This window comes from Dreissena polymorpha, chromosome 2 (genome assembly GCF_020536995.1).
Source record: "Dreissena polymorpha isolate Duluth1 chromosome 2, UMN_Dpol_1.0, whole genome shotgun sequence".
Taxonomy (NCBI): Eukaryota; Metazoa; Mollusca; class Bivalvia; order Myida; family Dreissenidae; genus Dreissena; species Dreissena polymorpha.
The window spans coordinates 6,403,577-6,427,757 of record NC_068356.1 but is presented as its reverse complement, the minus strand read 5'-3'; the positions used below and the strand labels follow the sequence as shown (position 1 = coordinate 6,427,757).

At 36.8% G+C, this 24,181-nt stretch overlaps 1 protein-coding gene across 1 annotated transcript; it reads right to left on the bottom strand.

Annotated features, from left to right (window-relative positions):
- On the bottom strand, positions 1-23,499 carry LOC127865697 (uncharacterized). The gene is made up of 11 exons (XM_052405643.1): positions 23,084-23,499; positions 19,822-19,944; positions 18,073-18,267; positions 17,650-17,739; positions 16,850-17,016; positions 13,475-13,711; positions 5,020-5,096; positions 4,720-4,824; positions 3,894-4,117; positions 3,597-3,761; positions 1-342 (listed from the first exon to the last, which is right to left on the bottom strand). Exons 1-8 carry the CDS (start codon positions 23,269-23,271, stop codon positions 4,795-4,797), a joined length of 1,107 nt encoding a protein of 368 aa, XP_052261603.1. The 5' UTR covers positions 23,272-23,499; the 3' UTR covers positions 1-342; positions 3,597-3,761; positions 3,894-4,117; positions 4,720-4,794.
- Between the last annotated feature and the right edge of the window lie 682 nt (positions 23,500-24,181).

Below are 24,181 nucleotides of genomic sequence, written 5' to 3'. Positions count from 1 at the left end.
GATCATTAGCAATACATCTAATACCAACATTATTGTTGCTCTGTTCAAACAATTTAAGTACCGAGTACTTCTTTTTTCACTTCAATTTCATTTTCTCTTGAACCTGGTCTGTTTGGCCTGAACAATTACTGAGGTAGATGGAGGGGATTCTGGGGCCAAGTGTTTGCCAGTCTTCTTGGATCACCTTCTTCCAAGACCATTTTTTTGCCCATTCCTACTTTATCCTTAATCCGTTTTTTGTACAGCATTTCTGCCATCTCTGGAACGTAGCCATAGGTCTTGGCTACTTTCTCTGGAAAGACTGACCAGCGCTTGCTTTTTTTGTTGTAGCATCTGTGATACCTGTGTTAACAACAAAAAAGAATGTATTACCAAAAAATAATATGACAACTAACTAATTTGTATTAACAATATTATTGCAGGAAACTGACACAGATGACCTGTGTTCACCCAATAGGCTTTTTCACAAATATCCGCCATCAGGGCAAAAAAATGAGTATTTGTGTAAATACTTAAAATCATAATTATTCTAAAACATAATTTACTGAATTAATTCAAAATTAAATGAGTGAAAAAACTCATTTAATTTCTTGAATAATCAAATATTGCAAAAGGAATGGAGTACTTATGGTCAATATTTTATGTTCAACAGATAATACTGGTTTAAATAACTAACAGATTTAGTACTTGTTGCCTGTATTATATCTTTATTGTTTGATAATGCATTGTGCAACAACAGTGACTGATAAATGAGTATAATTTGATAGTATGATATCAGATTTAGGTTATTCAAAATTACACAAAATGTTTGTTTACTGCTGCTATAATTAACAGGGTTGTCATTATGATTGTAAACAAGGATTTGTTTGGAATAGTAACCGATTCGGCCGGGGGTCAAGGTCCAGGGCAAGGCCCTGGTAGGGGAGGCAGGGGGCGAAGCAAACGAATTCTAGACATTTTAGGGACAAAATACTGCTCTTCTCAGAGCATAAAAAGTTAAAATGAGGTCTAAAAAGAATAGACAATTTTAAGATTTTCACATTTTTAGTAAACTGTACAATTTAAAAACATGTTATTTAGATAGATTGCATGTTCCAATTCCATCCATTACCCGATAATCCAGTATTATTAGTAATTCTGTGTGCTAAATTCCCATGTCATGAAATCGATTACACAGTGCACATGCTAACATACCCTAATTACTAGTATTTCGATTATTTGTACCATTCACTGCAGTCTATAAACCGGTCAGGACCAGTTTATTGCGTGTCAGCCGACTAGTATCAGATTATGACCCCAAGCAGCGAAAATTCGCGCGATTGTGTATTAGTCATGCGTGAATAACCCCGTGTCAATATCAATCGATAATTTCACTGGCTTATACCTAGCAGACTAATCGGTCCGTAATGTGTACTCGTCCACAATAAAATCGTTGACAGTTACTTCAGAGATGAAAACTTCGATGTTCATAATCCTCGTGGAAAGTGTGCATTTCATGCATGATACAGTAAACTTTCATAAAAACAAAGAAGAAAATCGGATATTCTGCAATAATTCATATTATTGTGGGCGGACCTTATACACTGAAAACACGCGCTGTAACTAAACAAAACATGCCGATACATTTTCCACCAGCGTAATTATCCGGCAATAAATAAATGAAAGTTGCGGATCTGATTGACAGAACAGCCGAAAGTTATTTTTTTGGGCAGAATTTCACATAAAATAGTACACAAGAAAAATAATATACATTGTATAAATCTTTAGTAAAAATCGTGTTAGAATCAAAATAATTCGTGATCTTTGTTGTTTGTTGTTGAATAACTCACGATCGGAAGTTTAGATGCGTGGTTTCAAATCACTTGTGCTTCGCACTCGTGATTTAATCCCTATGCATCTTAACTATCGGCCGTGGGTTATTTGACAACAAACTATAACGTACACGAATTATTTCTCAACTATTTGGTTTTGTTGTTGCCAGTACGCACAGACATTTGTTAGGTTCAGTGCATGTATGTAACCTATTATCGAGTCAACAACGATTTAAAACATCGGTATAGACTTAAACAGATAAATAATATTGACAACGATGAAAAAAGTCTGATACAACAGCACACAAACAACAATAAAAAAAATGCCAAAGGCAATTAAACTTGTACATTTATTATACCACCTTCATGAATGGCAAAATCAATGGTGGGATTGGGGAAGTCCCATTGAACATGCGTGAATCACGTGACGCAATTTGAGAGCATTGAGAACTGTTTATATTTAGTAATTACGACAAATCAACAACTCAATCTATACTGTTACCTGTACCTCCTTTCAGAAAAGTTTGAGAAAGTGAAAGTGAATTTCTGAGAATAAAAACGCGTCTTTCGTAAAATTTTACCGAGTACTTTTCATTCTGGATTGTGATATAACTTGTCAGGTCATTCATGCATGTAGACCTATATGTATGCATAGCTTGGCAATCTCAAAACACGTTATTTACCTATTTATTACATTATGCGTTATGACCATTTGTATATCAAAATGCATTATTTAATTGAAGTATTTTCAAATGCGTATACTTAAATGTGTTATCCAAAATCATTTTCAGATTTCATTATACACGGAAAATTTAGAAAATTCTAGCAACAGAGACACATTTCTCGTTTTTTCATGTACAGATAAAAATCATGCCAAAATTAAATTCATGTTTAACATCACGTCATTCTTCCTCGCGGGAAAGCGTGGACTTTAATAATTAGATGCTGAATAACAACTTCATAGGGCAGAGGTCGGTAATATCTTTTATTTTGGTAGAAAATCAAAGAGCATTTTTTAATATGTGGAAACCTTTTCTCGCACTAAAAAAACTAGGTAATTACGCTCTACAGTCAGTAATAATCTGTGAAATGTACAGCTATTTGATACAGGTTCACGTGGGGTCGGCGTGTATTCGGCTGCCCGAGCGCCGATTGATTGACGTGCTTACCAAGAAGAATTTGATTGACAGCTGGAAAAATCAATATTGGCCACTTGCTGAGAAATTCATTGAAAACAGTAGCTAATAAGGCGGAGTTAATGGACTGACTGAATGACCGGGCGTCGCTCTACTATATACTACGGTTATTCCTCGTCAATTATTGTCGGTTTGCGTGATCAAAACTTCTGATCGCAATTTTAAAGATTCGAGAAAAACAACCGATTTTCTGGCGATTTTAACCGATGAATTCGATCGGCAATCGGTTAATAATGACAACCCTGAATTAAATGCAATTAAAGGGGCATATTGATATACAATGTGCATATTATTTCCAATAAGATTCAAAAACTCTTTTCTATAGTTTCATAGAAAATCAATGAGTGTTCCTGAGGTTTGGAAAAGAAAGGGATAAGAAAATATAACAAAAGGGAATAAATACAAAAACAAAGCATCATCTACTATTCAACAATGAAATTTGAAGTAAACATGTGTAGTAGTTTTATGGGGAAGAGAGAGAAGGACAAAACTAGAACTATATATTCTTGACTTGTTGACATATTAACATCTGCATTATGTTACATCTAAACAGACATAAAAAGCTATAATTAAATATAAACCAGTTTACCTTATTTCTCCATCTTTGTTGGTTTTCAGAGGTCTGATGCTGTGGTAGTTGTGGTCGATAGCTGCCAATAGGTTGCGGATTCTGTACACAGGCGGTGTATTTGCAAACCTCTTTGCACAGTGCATCAAAATTAACTGGTGAAACACTTCTATGTAAGCAGTGGTTCTAAAATGATAGGACATAATTATAAACTTTTGAAAATGTTTCCATGTTGGCTTTATTGAATTCCTGATGAGCATCACATAAAGTTAAAAATACAAAAAAAAATATATTCAAAAACAAACATAAACAAATTACCTGTAATTCAGGTAATATGACACTTTGCTCAAGAATCTCTTGTCCAGGATCACAGCACTCAGGTCTTGTAAAACTCTTGCATGGTCTGAAGTTGAAAGCCAGTGTTTTTCACGCACTTCGTTTTCATATAAAGGATCATGAAGACAACCATTTATTCCAGTTCCTTGAGACAGGATCCATTCGTGCTTGTTTGTGATGTGATGTAAAACTCCCCTCCATATGCTCTAGAAAAAACAAAGGTGACTTTTTATAAAAACAAGTATAAGAATGTACCAGCTAGATTCTGATTTATTGGTATTTAATATGAAACTTTTGATGGCATAACACATCAATATGTTTATTGTCACTGATATGCTTTGAATTTACCTTCTTCAGAAACATACACATCTCTAATGACACGAGATGTCACTGTAGTTTAGTATCAGATAATAATTTCCGCCGATTATTGCTTTATTATGTAAATATGAACAAAATGTTACACTGATGTAGCAAGGCCTCCAAAAAGTGCCTTGACTCAGTTTTATTTTAAACAAAACTAACCAAACGAGTAAACCTTATTACACCAGTGAGAATTAGCCACTGAAATATGGGTCTTCTAGTTGTATATCGGAAACAAACTGGTCTACTGACAGTTAACAGACCGACCGACATTATACACCTTCTCTTCGGGGGGAGGGGGGGGGGGGGGGGGGGGGTATGAAAATTTGATGGGGGAATGAACATCATAAGTGTAGGAGAAGATAAGTGAGAATAGTGAAAGACTCACAGGACACTTAGACAAGATGCACTACATGGACAAAAAAGCACCCACAAAAATATTACATACCAGAAATTCTTCATAGGAGTCAGCCTTGCTGCAGGCAAACCAGAAGTGGTTTACAATGTCCTTCAGCCATGGTATTCAAATTTGGTTTGCTTTCTTCTTCACAATCTAAAAATCACAAAAGAATAAAAACACATTTAATTACACGTCAGTTCAAACTCCAAATAAATTTACACTATAATTTTGAATAAAATTGTTAATCCAGTACCGCATGTTGTCTTATTTCTACTTGTGTCTACGGTTTCTCAAATATTTGATCTATAATAAAAATGAAAGCAAACAAAGGTAAATTAGATTTTTTACCTTTCCAAGACGTTTAGCAAGTTTTTTGGCAGCATGCCAAATATAATGTGAATGCTTGATTTCTGGGTACTTTTTATCTACAAAAGAAAACAAGTGTCAAAAATAAAAGTGGCTTTCAATTAAGTTGCATAACTATAGCACACAACACAATGTTTAATGCATTACACCTTTTGTACTATTGTATCAATGCATTTCAACAATATAAACTGTAATATGGATACCTATTTACTGAGGCAATAAAGTAAACATAAGCATATAATAAGCATCCTTGAGGTATCATCCGGAAACCATTTTACTGTTTTGAGTCACTGTGACCTTGACTTTTGACCTAGTGACCTGAAAATCAATAGGGGTCATCTGCCAGTCATGATCAATGTACCTATGAAGGTTCATGATCCTAGGCCAAAGCATTCTTGAGTTATCATCCGGAAACAATTTTACTGTTTTGAGTCACTCTGACCTTGACTTTTGACCTAGTGACCTGAAAATCAATAGGGGTCATCTGCCAGTCATGATCAATGTACCTATGAAGGTTCATGATCCTAGGCCTACGCGATCTGGAGTTATCATCCAGAAACCATCTGGTGGACGAACCTACCGACGGACTGACCGACATGTGCAAAACAATATACCCCCTCTTCTTCGAGGGGGGGGGGGGGTGCATAAAAACAATTTTTTTAAATAAAATTCATTTTAATTATTAAATACTTACCTGTTATCTTATGCTTATACTTTCCAAGGGGAAATAACTCATCCGGAATTTCAACTGGGAATCCGCCACGTCAATACCGTAATACAGGCCAGGTTAAACATAGTGCAATGCAACCTAGCCAAAAATCGGTAACCAACCCTCAATATTCTTTCAATATATATACAAAAATATAAATCGAATAGCGGGGTGGGAGGTGGGACTTACCGATAACAGATAAGTATTTAATAATTAAAATGAATTTTATTTTAAAAAATTGTTTTAATGTCATAAATACTGACCTGTTATCTTATGCTGATTTTGCAGCTGCGGTGGGAAGGTTCGTATATATTTTCCCAACACAGTAGAACCCATAAACAGGGTTATCAGCTAATGATATCAAGTAATCTTCGTTAAAACGGTATTAATTATGACTTCTCGGACAGAGTAATATGTCTATGTCGTAAAGAAGACACTACCGTTAGTGAAACCACAACAAGCCCAAACATATACAAACTGTATTGTTGGCACTTCAGAAAACGAAGATAAAAAGATGACAAAGGTGGTCGGATTCCTCCAGTAAACAGCTTAGAGCACGTCAAAAAGTGGGGTGTGATTAATATATGCCCACAAAACAGACAGAGCTCTTAATTCACGCGGTCAGATCCTAAAAAGGAATGAATCCTTAGATAGGATAAGAGTAACTTTCCTTAGTCGAGGTCTAATCCCGAGAAATAGAAGCCGCAGACACATCTCCCCCCCCCTTTTGGGGGAAATGAAGAGTGTCTTTTGAGAACCTCGAATGGACTTCCGACTAACACTGCTGAGATAGAACTTCAAAGCCCTGATTGCCCAAAGAAGTTTATCCTCATCTTCATGACTACCAGTTTAAGAAAAACTTGGAAACTTGAAGGTAGAAGCCATATAGAGGACTCGATATTAAGCAAGGAATCCTGGCTGACACAACAAAGTGAAAACTACAATAGATCCAACTGGAATTGGTCGTATTCAACAGAAAAAGCATGAATTTCACTTCTCCGAATGGTAAAAGCTAAATAAGAAGGAAAACCATCTTACAATTATATTGGAACTGTTTATAAGCCTGATGAAAAAGGCTTATAGGGAGCTCATTAAGCATCCCAACATGTAACACAAGTCAAAACCGCTTAAGAAGGTAAAGGAATGAAAAACATAGTGTTGACGTTCCATAGTTTGGATCAGTTCCAAAATACCGTAAAAATTTTTACCTCCAAAATTTGATTAAAAAACCGGTATCGACTTATGAAGTGGTCCATGAAAAAAATAATGAAATTCCATGAAAAAAATAATGAAATTCGATGAAGATTGATCTCCGCGGCAATAGTTGTTGTTTTGTATAAAAAAAAAAATCGTTGGATTACGACTAACAAAACGTCGTATTTTTACTGATACTTACCAATTAATATAATCACAGTTTGCAGTTACTCTTCTTTTTATTTTGATAATTTAATCCAAAGTCTTCATGTAAGCAGGTGTTGTTTTTTTACTGTTAATGTAAACAAAGAATCAAGGACATCATTTAAAGTCTCGCGAAAATTCGCATTATGTGTGAATCGACAGTTTGACGTCATCAAAAGAAAGCCGTTTCCTGTCAAGAAGCCATAAAGAACACCTTTCTCGCCGACTAAATTGGATTCCTTTGTTTGGAGAAGCGATATGCTTAACCAATCGCGTGTTTGTAACTCGCTTGCAATCGTCCCATTATGTTTGAGCACGTGTATAGCTCCGCCTTTGAAACTGTTTCAGAGAAAAAGGTGGAGTTAGCGGTCTCTTGGGTATGTCAATCATTGTTATAAAAACACGTTTTACCGAGACACTAATCAATTGTTTTGACAGTCAGATTAAAAGTACAAAGATTGGATTACAGTGATAATATTGTTTCATCGGATTAAAAGCTGAAAATAGTTTGTGGATAATTACTAGCGTAGATTATTGAGTGAAACCATTTATTAATTAGATAAACAAAAACACAACTGGATAAATCTTTGAAAATGCCTGGCAAACGCAAACGCCAGGCTTATGACAATGCATGTAAAATACGTGTGATAGAGTTTGCGGAGAATTTAAACAACAACAGTGCTGCTGAAGGTGAGTTTGGTATAAGTGAGAAACTAGTGCGTGATTGGCGTAAGAATAAGGACACAATTGTGAGTGGACCTATGCTTTGCTCGTCTATATTGAAAAATATTATTTTCCATTTCCACAATAAATCGTATTGAATATATTAAACGAAATTTAGAATACATGTGTTGGCTTTGCCCACGTTCAACAGTTCCACAGTGACGTCATGTGCAATGTATAGAATACTACCGCAACTTCATGTACATTTAAAATGGCGTCTGTTTATGAAATTCGTAAACAGAAAATTTCTGACTCGACTTATGAAGCTAACATACTCAAAATCTCCAATTTTGGTACCAAAGTATACCCCCCGACTTATGAGCCGGGTAGACTTATGACTGCATTTTTACGGTAGGTAAGACAGCACAGAGTTGCGATGACTTACACAAAACAAGGTATACGAAAGCATAATCTCTATCCTTTGATGAAGAAAAGAACAAATTTCTTATCATCAAGAAAAAGATGAGAAAAACCTCTATGTATCTAGCAGAGTGATTAAGGTAATAACTATGCTCTCGAATACCCAGTCAAAAATGAATTTCCATAGAACCTTTTTACAGTTCTGATGGAATTATCCTTGCACAAGTAACAAGGATTGAAACTCTAACAGAAAAACGTTCTTCTGTAGAGATAACTAAAAGTTATTAATGGCCAGACATGTAGTGGCACATGTTTGGATCAGTAAAAATATGTCTCTCTGAGATATGATATTTGACCTGTGAAGAAGTTTCCTGACAATAATTGTACAGGAGACTTAAAAGGTCGTAGAACCATAATCCCATGGTTCATTAAGTATATTGCATGAAATTATGGCAAAAACTCAGTTATTGCAAAAACTCACCAAGAAGGCAAGATATTGGCACCCAACGTGGGGCACAAATGTATAACAATCCCACACCCTGCTGGATCGATTTCTGTGAACTGCATTATTGACGTTGTTCAGCATACTGGTATATACTGCGATATACGATCGCATAACGCTAATTACTAGCGTTTGATGATAAACAACATTCTTTGATATACTATGTACACCATGCAACTTCACTGCCGTGCATGCGCAATTACATTATTTGAACCCAACGGAAAAATAATTCGAAAGAAAGAACTTCAGGACAAAACGTCCAACAGGGCGTTGAGACGACCTGGTATGAGTAAGACGATAGAGAAAATTTGTTGTTCTTGCAAAGAACGAATAAGTTCCTGATTTCCAGTTACAAGGAGTGATAATATGATCACCTCCGTGTCTGTAAGTAAACCACGACCGATGTGTGATAGTTGAAACCATCACAAAGGAATCGTGAAAATGTGTTGTAAATGAAAAACAGCTAAAAAGAATTTTCGCTTTTCAAGATGTAGTTGTGCAGGTGATATTCATTAGGATACCACATAATTGAGAAAATCAAGATACGTTGTTCTATGTGATCGTCCATAACCTTCTCTGCTCACATCTGTATAAGATGTAAGGAAGGTTGTGGTAGAATAAACTATATTCTTGCCAAGATAATCTTCTAGTCTATACACTACTGAATAGTGGTAAATAATGACAAAAAGATGGAAATCTGTGTCATTGAATAATCCCGAGATTAATACAATTAACTTAAAAATAAAGCTGAAACGGATGTAAGAAAAGACGTATCAGTAGAAGGACCGGTGACCGAGCGGCTTATACCGACCAGTGACCGGAACCATTTGTCAAGGATGGGTGGGCAAAGAAACCACGGCAAGCCGAACTTTCCCACTCCAAACACACTTGAAAATTGGTAGAATAGGACAGTGTTAAACACTTATAGGTTTATGACCTATCTACAGAATATAGCCTCTTCTTGAACCAATAACAGGCGCCTTTAAAATCCTGGATAATACAGGTCGTGAAGTAATCGATTTGCGAAGTACGGAAATATGATTGACAGTGGTACCTCCGGAATCAGAGGTGTGATGGCAGAAAAAGGTGAAAACCCTAGGAGTAACCTTAAGGGGGTCCACGCTTGCTGGTAGAATGCATGGAAGTCTTAAATTCTGACTTAATTAATCCATTTACTTCAAGACTCCTAACTGGAACGAATTCCGAAAGGAATACGACCAGTTATAGGAAGACGGCCTGTTATGGCCAGAAGTGTAATAGAAGAATAACTTCAAGATGAGGTCCCTCCAGATCTTAGGATCAAAGATCTGAGTTCAATAGGTCCTAAGCCATCTACAAGACTGTAGCCGCTATGCGGTCAATCTGAAAGGAAATCCATGTATCAGAACTCTTGTTGATTCCAGTAGCTTGAAAATATGCACTGCCGTAGGAGCAATAGAAAAGCAGAAGTCGATACAAATGTCGTCTTGCTAATCCTGCTAGCGTCATTAATGTGTCCCAACTGTTCTGTGACACTGACTGCAAAGTCTGTAGCCGACAGGTAAAGGCGGTTAAACAATTCATCCTTCGGGTCTCAAACATAAATTAATAGGGGTCAAATAGTAATGTTCGACCTCAATGCTAGTCTCCGAGCCCACTTCAGCCGATCTATCTGCAAGACCAGTAATCTGCATGTAGCCGGTTGAGATAGAAGTACAAATAACAGATATAGCATGATTTGGTAACGGTCGCCAGTAGAACATCAGTATTGAAAAGCACAAAAAGTCCTGTAGATTGTTGAATCCATAAAATATAGTATTCAATACAATCATAGCCAGGGGTATACAACTAGGTAATGTAGACGATACCCATGATACTAAAAATTGACCGATGAAAACACAGTGGAATACCGGTAATTGGTAACTGGTGACCGAACCGGACCGGTCAATGACCGGTAACTGTAGCCAGGTGAACGGACCAGTCATAATATGACCGGTGACGTTACCAGTTAAAGACCAAAAAATGGTGGAATCCATATGGTCTGATATCAATGTCAAGCACTGCTCGGAAAAGAAGATCGTGCCAAGAATCCAATCCGATGGCGATGAGACATCACTTATTCTGACCGGTGATCAGTGATTGGTGATACGACCGATGAATGTTGGCCAATGTCCGGCTGATCGGGACCAGTATAATATAACTGCGTCAGAATGGAAATATCTGGTGCAGAAGAATGACCATCCACTAAGTCATCTGATAATGTTAACCGGAAAACAACGGTAGATTATCAGTATTAATAGGCATAAGTGTCCATGTAGTCGTAGTGGAGAAAAGAACAGCTTATCCCGAAGCCTGAAAGTTAAACGAACTAGTTTTCGTATACAACTACGGCTCGGTGACTGCAACATGTGTGGATGCCATAAGAAAAACCATCAGATGTGGAATGGAGACATGATATTCCTAAAGGAATAAAATGGAGAATGTGCAGGGCCCTCACACTACTTTGGGGGAAGGGGTCCGCAGCCCTTAGGAGGGGGAATTTTCGCGGCGTTTCCCTTTTTGGGGGATTTTTTTCATTAATCTCTCATTATTACATTTGTACATGGTTGCACTATATTCATTGCATTTTTCATAATAAAGTATGTTTGAAAGATTACATTGAAATAGAATTGAGATATAATAAGCATGAGACACATCTTTCTATTAAAAAAAAAACAAAAAAACAAAAATTATTATTTTTTTTTTTTTTTAGGGGGAATTTTTCCCCAAAAAAGGGGAAAAAAGTATACTTTTCAGGTGGGGGACTGCCACCGAAATTCGGCGACAGATTTGATAGATTGAGGGCCCTGACGTGGATATGACCAGAAGGTTCATTAATGCCTACGTGAGAAGTGGCGACATCCATATAACTGCGATGCCGAAATATTGTTCGGCTATGCTGGAAATATTGTCTTCTACAATATTGTCTCCGTGAGCATTGACGTGATCGCTAACGAGCGTATCAACGCCGAGAACTGCTCAATGAAGGAGAGGTATGTTCGATAAATATCCTGTTGTGCTCAATGAAGTCCGCTGATGTCTACGTGAAGGTTGACGACGTCCTCGTTTCCTGCGATGTCGAGATCTGGATCGGCTGCGCTGTCGAGATGTGGATCGGCTGCGATGAGACCGAGATCTTCTAGAATAACGTCTCCGTTAGTGACGACGTGATCGCTTACGAGAGCCGCCACGATGAGAACTGCTCGACAAAGAAGAGCGTGTCCGATGTCTAATCCTTGATGAAGACGATGTATTCGATGACGAATAGGAGAATAATTCAATGAAGAAGACCGAGTTCTTCTTCTTGACCGGTGACTGGTGTTATCGGTGGCAGGCCTAACTGATGACTGTTGACCGGTGACCGGACAGGTAATCAATGACCGGATCGGTGACATGACCGGACCGGTGACATGATCGGTGACCGGACCAGACCGGTGATCGATGACCGGACCGGACGGGACCAGTGACATGACCGGTGATCAATGACCGGACCGGTGACATGACCGGTGATCAATGACCGGACCGGTGGGTCAGACGTCAATCAAAGCTCCGTGATCAACGTCCCCGGTGACGTACCGGTCATATCATGACCAGTGTTGTCACCGGATAATGACCGTATGGGGGATGCCAAATGGTCCGGCATTGGTCGATGTCCTTGACCAATGCCATCGGGCAAAGACCGGCTGACGGGAGTCGCCATATGGTCTGATGTTGACCGACTGTCTAAGAGACTTAGCATAGTACGGTCGCGATCGTGCCCGATACCCGGTTACTGATACTGCAACTATCATCCATGATCTGCGAAGTCACCGGGTATTTATCCACTCTTGTTTCTGCGACCATCATGTAGTCGAATATATGAAAAACAAGAGCAAAGCATATTCAACCATAAACTGGTCACAGACCAGATTATCATACGGCACATAATATCATTATTTTACCATAATGAAAATTATAATAATACTGCTGTAGATCATAAATTAAACAAAAGTTTAATTCAAAACAGATGAAAAAAAAATGACGATCAATTAGATTGTCATACGGAACGTTAAAATCATGATTGCACACAATGGCAAATGATAAACAATCTGTCAATAGAAAAACACGCTTTGCACGATCTCGTAACACATTAGAAGAACATGCTTTGCACGTTCTAGCAATGTATTAGAAGAGATCGTTTTGCACGTGGTCGTTCGCGCCTGAAAACACCAAGAATGGTAGAAATAAACCATTGTTCGATAAAAACAAGCATGGCTTACCTTTTACAAATGAAACAAAATCCATTAAATCCACACAAATTAATCCAAATGAGAAATAAAAAGATAAATAACACAATTTATCTATTCAAAATCCCAATCAACCAAGTGAAAAAAATATTTTAATTCAGAGCCGTAAAAGACACGTATACACCTGGTTGATCCGGAAAGAATATCGAGGGTTGGTTCCCGATTTTTGGCTAGGTTGCATTGCACTATGTTTAACCTGGCCTGTATTACGGTATTGAGGTGGTGGATTCCCAGTTAAAATTTCCGATGAGTTATTTCCCCTTGGAAAGTATAAGCATAAGATAACAGGTCAGTATTTATGACATTAAAACACAAATCAAGTGCATTATTTTTTAAGCTGTTGAAATTGTGTTGAGAAGTTTGGCACATGATACATGTATCGCCTTTCCATAGCGAAAAAGGTGAAAACTTTTTGACAACTCTATTCAGTGATACACTTACTCATAATTGAGCCGATTCCTAGATGGGCATCTGTCACAACTTCCTCAACTGCAATGTTATTGTCAGTCAATTCCTGGAGAGCCTGTTCGAATCCAACTTTCTCCATGTTGGTTGATTTTCGGTCCGTTGATCTTTTGTCCAGTGTTCTTAAGGTTAAAATTTTTTTGCTGTCATATTCCATCATGGTGTATGAACAATACTGAGCAGAATGGCCTGGAGAATCATTCCGTCCGTCTCCTAAATTAAAACAAGAGCACCGCCTTGCGGGTGCAGACCGCTCATCTATTTTCTTTTTAAAGGTGAAGGGACTCTCATTTTCAATCACAAAGGAGGGAGGGGTGGAGTGAAGAGGGGTGCATTGTGTGGGGGTATGGACATTTATTACATTATCTTCCAAAAATGCGAAAAAAAGGAAAAAAAAAAATCGGGGGGTGGGGGGTGGGGGGAATGGGGATTCTTGGGTGCGATGGTTGGACGGTATTTCAAACATAAAATAATAAAAATAAATATTTGTGTTTTTCAACCGTTTCAACAAAAAAATTGGGGGGGGGTGAGGTGGGGGGGGGGAGTATAGTGTGAGGGTGTGATGGTAATTTGTGAGATGATTTAAAAAAAAAAATATATATATATATATAGGGGGGGGGGGGGATTCGGGTGGGGGGAGGGGGGTTGGGGGGGATTCTTGGGTGCGATGGTTGGACGGTATTTCAAACATAAAATAATCAAAATAAATAGTTTTGTTTTTTAACCGTTTAAAAAAAAAATTGGGGAGGGGGTGGGGTGGGGGGGGGGTATAGTGTGAGGGTGTGGTCATTTGTGAGATGATCTTAAAAAAAAAAAAAAAAAAAAAATAGGGGGGGGGGAAAGGGGGGTGCACGGGCGATGGTTTGGGTGGAGTCTATTGTGGTATGTCAGGTAAGAGTAGTTTTGTAAAAGTATCAATCAAATCTAATCATAAATAAAGAAGTTATGGCAATTTTAGCAAAATTTTATAATTTGACATTGAGAGTCAAGGTCATTCAAAGGTCAAGGTAAAATTCAACTTGCCAGGTACAGTAACTTCATGATAGCATGAAAGTATTTGAAGTTTGAAAGCAATAGCCTCGATACTTAAGAAGCAAAGTGGATCGAAACACAAAATTTAACCATATATTAAAAGTTACTAAGTCAAAAAAGGGCCATAATTCCGTAAAAATGACATCCAGAGTTATGCAACTTGTCATTTTACTGTACCCTTATGATAGTTTGCGAGTGTTCCAAGTATGAAAGCAATATCTATTATACTTTAGGGGTAAAGTGGACCAAAACACAAAACTTAACCAAACTTTCAATTTTCTAAGTATAAAGGGCCCATAATTCCGTCCAAATGCCAGTCAGAGTTACATTACTTTGCCTGCACAGTCCCCTTACGATAGTTAATAAGTGTTGCAAGTATGAAAGCAATAGCTTTGATACTGTAGGAATAAAGTGGACCTAAACACAAAACATAACCAAATTTTCAATTTTCTAAGTATAAAAAGGGCACATAATTCTGTCAAAATGCACGCCAGAGTTATCTTACTTTGCCTGCCCAGTCCCCTCATGATAGTAAGTAAGTGTACCAAGTTTGAATGCAATAGCATTGATACTTTCTGAAAAAAAATGGACCTAAACGTAAAACTTAACCAAAATTTTCAATTTTCTAAGTATAAAAAGGGCACATAATTCAGTCAAAATGCACGCCAGAGTTATCTTACTTTGCCTGCCCAGTCCCCTCATGATAGTAAGTAAGTGTACCAAGTTTGAATGCAATAGCATTTATACTTTCTGAGAAAAGTGGACCTAAACGCAAAACTTAACTGGACGCCGACGCCGACGCCAAGGTGATGACAATAGCTCATAATTTTTTTACAAAAAATAGATGAGCTAAAAATGTTGTACTGATGTTATTCCACAATATATAATTTATCAACACAAAAACCTTAAAAATTTCAAATAGAATATACAATAATGTTATCAATGATCAAACACTTAAAATTTTCAGCATTCTTAAATTTCAAGAAACGCCAAAACAATGCAAATGTTGTGAATAATATAAAATACATTTAATGAAAGTTAAGTTCATAAGTGAAAAGATACCATGAAAACTAAACGCTGATATCCTATTAGTTAATTTGCCCTTCCTCTGAACAGGGGAGAAACACATCAAAGCGCTAATTTTAACCCATGATAATCAACTTTCTTATCCATTACAATCAACTTGTGGCCTTCAAAGCTGCTTAGCACCTCTCTCTGCTGCTTCTCCCAATATTAGTCTACAGTAGAAATCAGGTATGTGCGCTGTATTTTGTGAAATGATGTGCTGGACATTATTTTAAAGTTCATATGCTTAGCCCATAAAGCAAGCTTTCCAAAGTTATAACCGGATGTTAAGGATGATAGTGCAAACATCAGGTCCCCACCATGTAGCCTCCGGTTCAACACAGGCTGAGCACACCAGCGGTTTAGTATATGGCTACCGCCACACACCTGAGAAAAATTGTCATTACATTATAACACAAAATTACACATCTGGTGTTAAAGACATTGCACATTAAAGGAACATTTCTGAGGAGATGCAGTCTATATTCAGCTACAGTTATAGATTAATGACAAGGGCTGTTAGTAAAACACCCATGCCCCCAAATGGGCTGTCAGTTGTAGTGGCAGCAATTGTGTGAATGTTAGAAACCATTTTACTGCTCCAGGTCACCTTGACCTTTGACCAAGTGACCTGAAAATCAATAGGGGTCATCTGCCAGTTCATAATCAATGTGCCTATGAAGTTTCATGATTCTAGGACTACGCGTTCTTGAGCTATCATCCGGAAACCATTTTACTGTTTCGAGGCACTGTGACCTTTACCTTTGACCTAGTGAACTGAACATCAATAGGGGTCATATGCCAGCCATGATCAATGTTCCTATGAAGTTTCATGATCATAGGCCTAAGCGTTCTTGAGTTATCATCCGGAAACCATTTGGTGGGCAGACCAAATAACGGACAAACATGTGCAAAACAATACACCCCTTCTTATTTGAAGGGGGGCATAACAAGTCTGATTTCTGAATAGTTACAGGGACTCACTTTTTGCTGTACAGATGCATATAGCTCTGAAGGTTGTAATAAATTTACAACATGTAGTTAGCAATGACTTTTTTCCTTTTATATCTGTAATCCTTCTTTAATGCATGATTGATTTTTATATTACCCATTTGAGATACAACGCTGATCCAATGAAATAATCTGTGACACAGATATTGGTTGGATCTGTGCATCCTGTCAATGAACAGGACATCACTTTAATACGGGTAAGAGACAAGATTGCCGAGACATATGCAAAACAGACAGCGGAACCTATCAAGTGCACACTGTCTGCCTCAGTCTTTAGCCTTTGAATGCCAGGACAAGGGTCATCATCAGCAGACTCTTCTTCTGCATCAGCATCATCATCACAACCATCTTTTCCAAATGCCTCTTCTTCAAATGCTGCTTCCTCATAGTTTTGGTTAACATCATCTGGTCTGAAAAAAATCGGCATTAGACCTAAAAATTAATTTATCATTTTATCGAATCTGGAACTAAAGTTCTGCAGGAAAAGCCTATAAGATTACTACCATATTATACATGTTTGTATATATTTGTAAAATATGTAATGTTTAAGGATTTACTAAATATTGAATTAGGCAAATACATTCCCTTTATTATACATTTGTTTTCAAAATCTCACAATCTCATTTATTATTTTTAACGTTTGTCTATATCATTTTAAACATTGATTGAGAAAAGTGTCTGCCAACTAGGAAGCACTGCTTTCACTTCAAACAACTCTGTAAATTCATAATGCAGCATAAAAAATAATTAATGAAAGGATTATATATTAAACAGGTAATTAGAGGGTTAAATTGTACAATTTATGTATTATTTTGACTCCTAAATAGCTTTATGATTTGAATATGTGTACTCCGCAAATATATTTAACTATTCAACAGAGAAGCGTAATTAAACATGTTAATATTAAGCAATAAACAGTTTTTTATGTTATGTGTCACTTAGTTTTAATTAAGTGTGCCTATAAAAGGCTGTTTAAATATAACATATTGTATCACTCCCTACAATATATGATATTCAGCAAAAACTAAACTGTTAGAACTTACAAGACAGCTTCAAAGCTGAAACTAGGTTCATAGTCAGAGTCGTCTTCATCTTCATCCTCGTCCTCAATATTTGTGACATCCATGGACAGGCTGTTAATAAGACTCCAATTTTGTTTTCTGTCACTGTTCGTATATTCAAATCAAAATGTATGTTTGTTTAATTAATTTCGAGTTGATGAATCCAACCTAATGAACTGAATTACAGTTCTGATAACCATGTGTTAACATTTCATTGAGAAAGCTGGTATATGTAGAATTATTTATAATCATGATACAGTACCAGTTACTGGTAACAAGCCTTCTTGAAAAAAAACAGAGGCGAATAAGGTATGCAACACATTTTGAAGAACAACTTTTATCTATGATAATTGTGCACAAAAGCACTTTTTTTAACAATGATTTACTGTATAACATTTTGCATACTTGAAAGGCTCTGTGAATGAGGCAAACTTTGGGTTGGATAATATTCCATGTCCCTTTTTCCGCACTGAAGGAACCGTGGTACAAGTTGCTGCCACCTCTGTACCACCGGCATGACTGATGTCAGGTCCAGGTGCTGTCATTGTGGTCTGATCATCTGAGGAGCTTTTGCCTTCTGTGGCAGTTATGGTAGTTACACTGAAATAATTATTTTTTTAAATACATTTAATGTCCAGTTATTTTCCTATATTACAAGTGTAAACTTTAAAAGGTATACTTTTCAGCTTCAAATAACTTTTGATTATTTTATTATCTTAATAATTAAAAAAATCCAAATACTTTGTGTTTTTTTTCCGGCTTATATAGGGACAGAAAAGGGGCCCCATTCCCAATGCCAAAAAGAAGATATTTTTCCCACATAGAAGTAAACAATTCCCAATATGGAGTTGATTTTGAGCATTTTTTTATTGAATTCTGGCTGATACAATTGCAAAACAACGGCTGTTTGTAAAACATGCATGCCCTCAATATGGGCTCTACGTTGTAGTGACAGCCATTGTGTGAATATGCTTTTTGTCACTGTGACCTTGACCTTTGACCTAGTGACCTGAAAATCGCTAGGGGTCATCTGCGAGTCATGATCAATGTACCTATGAAGTTTCATGATCCTAAGCATAAGCATTCTTGAGTTATCATCCGGAAACCATGTTACTATTTCAGGTCACCATGACCTTAACCTTTGACCTTGTGACATCAAAATCAATAGGGGTCATCTGCGAGTCATGATCAATGTACCTATGAAGTTTCATGATTCTAGGCATAAGCGTTCTTGAGTTATCATCCGGAAACCATTTATCTATTTCGGGTCACCGTGACCTTGACCTTTGACCTAGTGACCTGAAAATCAATAGGGGTCATCTGCGAGTCCTGATCAATCTACCTATCAAGTTTCATGATCCTAGGCATAAGCATTCTTGAGTTATCATCCGGAAACCATTTTACTATTTCGGGTCACCTTGACCTTTGACCTAGTGACCTCAAAATCAATAGGGGTCATCTGCGAGTCATGATCAATGTTCCTATGAAGTTTCATCATCCTAGGCATAAGCGTTCTCGAGTAATCATCCGGAAACCACCTGGTGGACCGACCGACAAACCGACAGACCAACATGAGCAAAGTAATATACCCCCTCTTCTTGGAAGGGGGGCATAATAACAAACATTTGAATTGTAGATGGAAATTATATGAAAATTTATAATGTATCAAAAACGCACATGATTTCCCAAGTCAGGAAAAAAATTCCCAATTCAATAGGCCCGGGCTCCATTCCCAAAATAAAGAAAATCAATGAAATATTAATTTTTAAAAATCTAAATAATTAAAACAAGAAAAGAGATGTACTGTAACAAAAACAAATTTAACCGTTAAACAAAAATAATGATTTATTATTCTGCTTGATTTGACGCACAAGCTTTTTTGTTCAATCAAACATTCACAAGGAAATTGACTCTTTCAGTGCGGGAACCGAATTCTGAAGGCCTTTGCAAACAGTTTGGATCCAGATGAGACGCCACAGAACGTGGCGTCTCATCTGGATGCAAACTATTTGCTATTCTGATAGTTTTCTTTGAAAAAAAATCGAAGAAAATGCTAATTTAAGAAATTCACCAGACGACATTTTAGCAGACGACAAATTTCCCAGCATGCAAAGGGTTAAAATTGATAAGCAATCTAAGTAAGTTTTATCTTGCCTCTCTGCTTCACTGGAAATGGAAGATATTCCAGATACTGGAGGTTCAAAAACAGATAGTCTTGTTTTGAATGGAGTGCTTGTTGTAGCTTTCTGTTCTACTTTCTTCCCACAGCTGGAAATACTGAAAACAAGAGGGCCATGATGGCCCTGAATCACTCACCTGACTCATTAAGATCAGATGAAAACAATGACCTCTATTGTCTACACAATGTTTTTCTATGATTTGACCTAGTGACCTAGTTCCTGACTCTAGATGACCCAAATACAATCCCAATCCAGATTTCATCAAGAAAAACATTCTGAACACAGTTCATAAATATTGGATGAAAAAACTGTGACCTCTATTGTCAACACAAGGTTTTTCTATTTATTTGACCTAGATTTTACCCCAGGTGACCCAAATACAATCCCACCCAGATTTCATCAAGAATTCTGACCAAATTTCATAAAGGTTGGATGAAAACTGTGATCTCTAATGTCTACACAAGGTTTTTCTATTATTTGACCTAGTGACCTAGTTTTTGACCCCAGATGACCCAAATAAAATCCCAACCCAGATTTCATCAAGATAAACATTCTGACCAAATTTCATAAAGATTGGATGAAAATTGTGACCTCTATTGTCTACAGAAGGTTGTTCTATTATTTGACCTAGTGACCTTGTTTTTGAACCCAGATGACCCAATTACAATCCCAAACCGGATTTCATCAAGATAAACATTTTGACCAAATTTCATCAAGATTGGATGCAAACTGTGACCTCTACTGTCTACACAAACAAATTGTTGACGGACGGACGCACGGACACACGCAGGCACGCACAACGGACACCGGACATCACACGATCACATAAGCTCACCGTGTCACTTCATGACAGGTGACCTTAAAAAATATGTCGGAGATAAACATGAACAGTTGTGGTTAAAATCCCATAGAAACAAGGGCTGTTTGTAAAACATGCATGCCCCCCTATATGGGCTATAAGTTGTAGTAGCAGCCATTGTGTGAATACGTTTTTTGTCACTGTGAATGGTGGTGGTGGTGGTGGTGGTGGTGGTGGTGTAGAAGTAGTAGTAGAAGTAGTAGTAGTAGTAGTAGTAGTAGTAGTAGTAGTAGTAGTAGTAGTAGTAGTAGTAATAGTAGTTGTAGTAGTAGTAGTAGTAGTAGTAGTAGTAGTAGAAGTAGTAGTAGTAGTAGTAGAAGTAGTAGTAGTAATAGTGGTAGTAGTAGTAGTAGTAGTGGTAGTAGTAGTAGTAGTAGTAGAAGTAGTAATAGTAGACGTGGTGGTGGTGGCAGGCTTTTTCCGCTCCATTTTGGGAAAACGCCACACTGGAATTTTGGGAATTTCGCGTCGTGAAAACCCCCATTTTGGGAAAAAAATTATTCGCAAAATTGGCTCAATTGGGAAAAATTATCGCATGTAAATAGTTTTTCTTATATTTCAAAGAAGGCGTTAACTGATAAATAACGACTATTTTGATAACTTATTATTAAAATTTTACAAAGTATTATGAACATGTGAGATAACTGCAGGTTTTTTAATCTGAATTTGGGGAAAAGGCCTGGCCTTTTTTGAGGTGAAAAAAATCGTGCGAAGCGCCGGATTTTGAGGAAAATAAGGAAAGTCTTAAATAATAATAACATATCTTACAGTCTTTAAAACAAATTCAAGGCAACAGATTCTTAAATTATGCAACACTTTCTATTTTCTACAGTGGATCAGGTTAACTTATATATTATAAGGTAAAAAAAAAAAAAAAAAATTTTTTTTTTTATTTTTTTTTTTGGAATTGGGAATTTTTTTTTTCAATTGGGAAAAAAACGACCAGATTTGCATTGGGAATGGGGCCGAATTTCGGACCCGTGGCATGGGGCGGAAAAAGCCTGGGTGGTGGTGGTGGTGGTGGTGGTGGTGGTGGTTGTGGTAATGGTGGTAGTAGTAGTACTAGTAGTAGTAGTACTAGTAGTAGTAGTACTAGTAGTAGTAGTACTAGTAGTAGTAGTAGAAGTAGTAGTAGTAGTAGTAGTAGTAGTAGTAGTAGTAGTAGTAGTAGTAGTAGTAGTAGTGGTAGTAGTAGTAGAAGTAGTAGTAGTAGTAGTAGTAGTAGAAGTAGTAGTAGTAGTAGTAGTAGTAGTAGTAGTAGTAGTAGTAGTAGTAGTAGTAGTAGTAGTAGCAGTAGCAGTAGCAGAAGCAGTAGCAGCATTACAAGACCAATACATAAGAATGATCAAATGGGAAAAGGTAACCTAGCACTGGCAGTAAATATGGGGCTCATTTACAGGTCAGATTTGGAATCTCTGCTGTAAAATGAGATTTTGAATGAATTAAAGGGAGGCAAATCTGTAATAAAAAGAACATGCATTAACCGTAGTTGTTTCCCTTGTTTGAACCATGCTAAATCCTTACAAGTTTGGAAAGAATTGGATGAAAAATTTGGACTTTATTGCATAAACACCATTTTCTCAATTCAAGGGGAGGTAATTCTGTACTTCATGGACCAATAATGCTCATTTTTTGTAGGGTTCGTGTCCTCATTGATATAAAGACACTGTTTAAATTTGGAAAGGATCGGTTAAAAAATGTGGAAGATTTTTGAAAGTTTTCACAAAATAGGCAAAAACAAATAAACATGCAAAGTTGAACGAGCTCCTGCGGCCATGTTTTTTGACGAATCAAATTTCTTTGAACAACTTATTCAGGGAAGCCTTGAAAGGTCATCCCTGTGAAAAATTTTGAAAATCTGATGAGCGGTTTCTGACAAGAAGATTTTTTAAGGTTTTTACCATATATGGTCATGGCAGCCATCTTGGTTATGTGATCAAATTTTTTTTAACAATTCTTTTGTCCCATGACCTAGGCATGCTCCACATGAAATTTAGTTGAAATTGGCTCAATGGTTTAGTAGAAGAAGATGTTTACAAATTGTTTACAGACAGACGGACGGACGGCCGGACGCTGAGTGATCACAATAGCTCATCCTGAGCTATCGCTCAGGTGAGCTAACAAACAATGTGACAAACATGAAAATTCATGCAACACATGTTGTATAGAATAAATGAAAATTGCACACAGTATGCAACAAAATGGTTTGGAAGATTATCATCGTTATTCTTTGTTCGCTGTATATATTCAAACTATCAAATAATTTGTAATATATACGTACAAATACATGGAAATAACATTTCTTCACCTTAAACAAGAATAATAGAAAAGTAAACAACACTATTTTTATTCGTACTCGTACTCGTAGGCTACTCACTGATCTAAAAGAAAACGGGCGGTTTCCTCGTTCGATCGAAATTTGTGCTGCCTTTGAAAGTCTCTCCACCTTACAACTTCACTTCCAATAGTGATACTGCCAAGATTATACGATGTTTTCGCATCCTTTTTGCGTTTTGATTTTTCTTCTATCGATATTGTACGCTTTCTCTTTGCAATTGACGACATTTTTGTTTTGAATGTCTGGCCTCTTTACCTTTGACTTGCTCACGTGATATCCAATGTCTTGTGCCAACCAATCAAAATTTGTTGCCGGAAAATCGGCCGGAATCGCTCTGCATGATTTAGACAGCGATGTAAATAAACTGATTGTTTGTAAACACGATTGACTTGGAGGACACTGTATTTTGAGCTCAAAACAAATTGTATTGCTCATATTTTTATGGTAATGTCCAATAGCATATATATATTGTTTTTTGATAACCTTTATAAATAAAATAAGGAAAATATATTTAAAAATCGGTAAATAATTACGGATCGTCACCTCAATATAGTGCCTTTAAGATCATTGATTAGTATGCTCTTCTTTTAAAATAAATACTGTTTAGTTTCATAAGATATAAGATATTTCCGGAAAACACATTACTGTAATTCTAATTTATTACAATACTTCTAATTGATTTGGATTACTTTCCATCAATCATATGTATGCTTTTGGTTTCGCTATTTTTTCTGGAATTAAGAACCACGACGATTTAATTGGTATAAATTTGAGAAATTAAATTCTGATTAGATGATCATTGATTTGATATATGTATAGCGGAATTAAAACATATATGCCAGATCTCGACGGGACCGCGATTTGGGTGATTGTCCCGGCGTCCCGATATAAGACAATTTGTGCCGATATTAGTTTAAACCTTCTATAAGTTCACAAAAAATCGCTATGCAAGCTATACAAGGTACGGTAAGCTAAATGAATAAAACAATAAGTAGACTTATCAACTATGCGAGAATTAAATTAAATAAAGCTTAACTGAAACATAATTTTCGTCATGGTATGTATATTTTAGGGATCTTTTCATGTTTTGGTAAATTGACAAAATTGAAAAAAAATTGCTTCAGATTCGCAAATTTT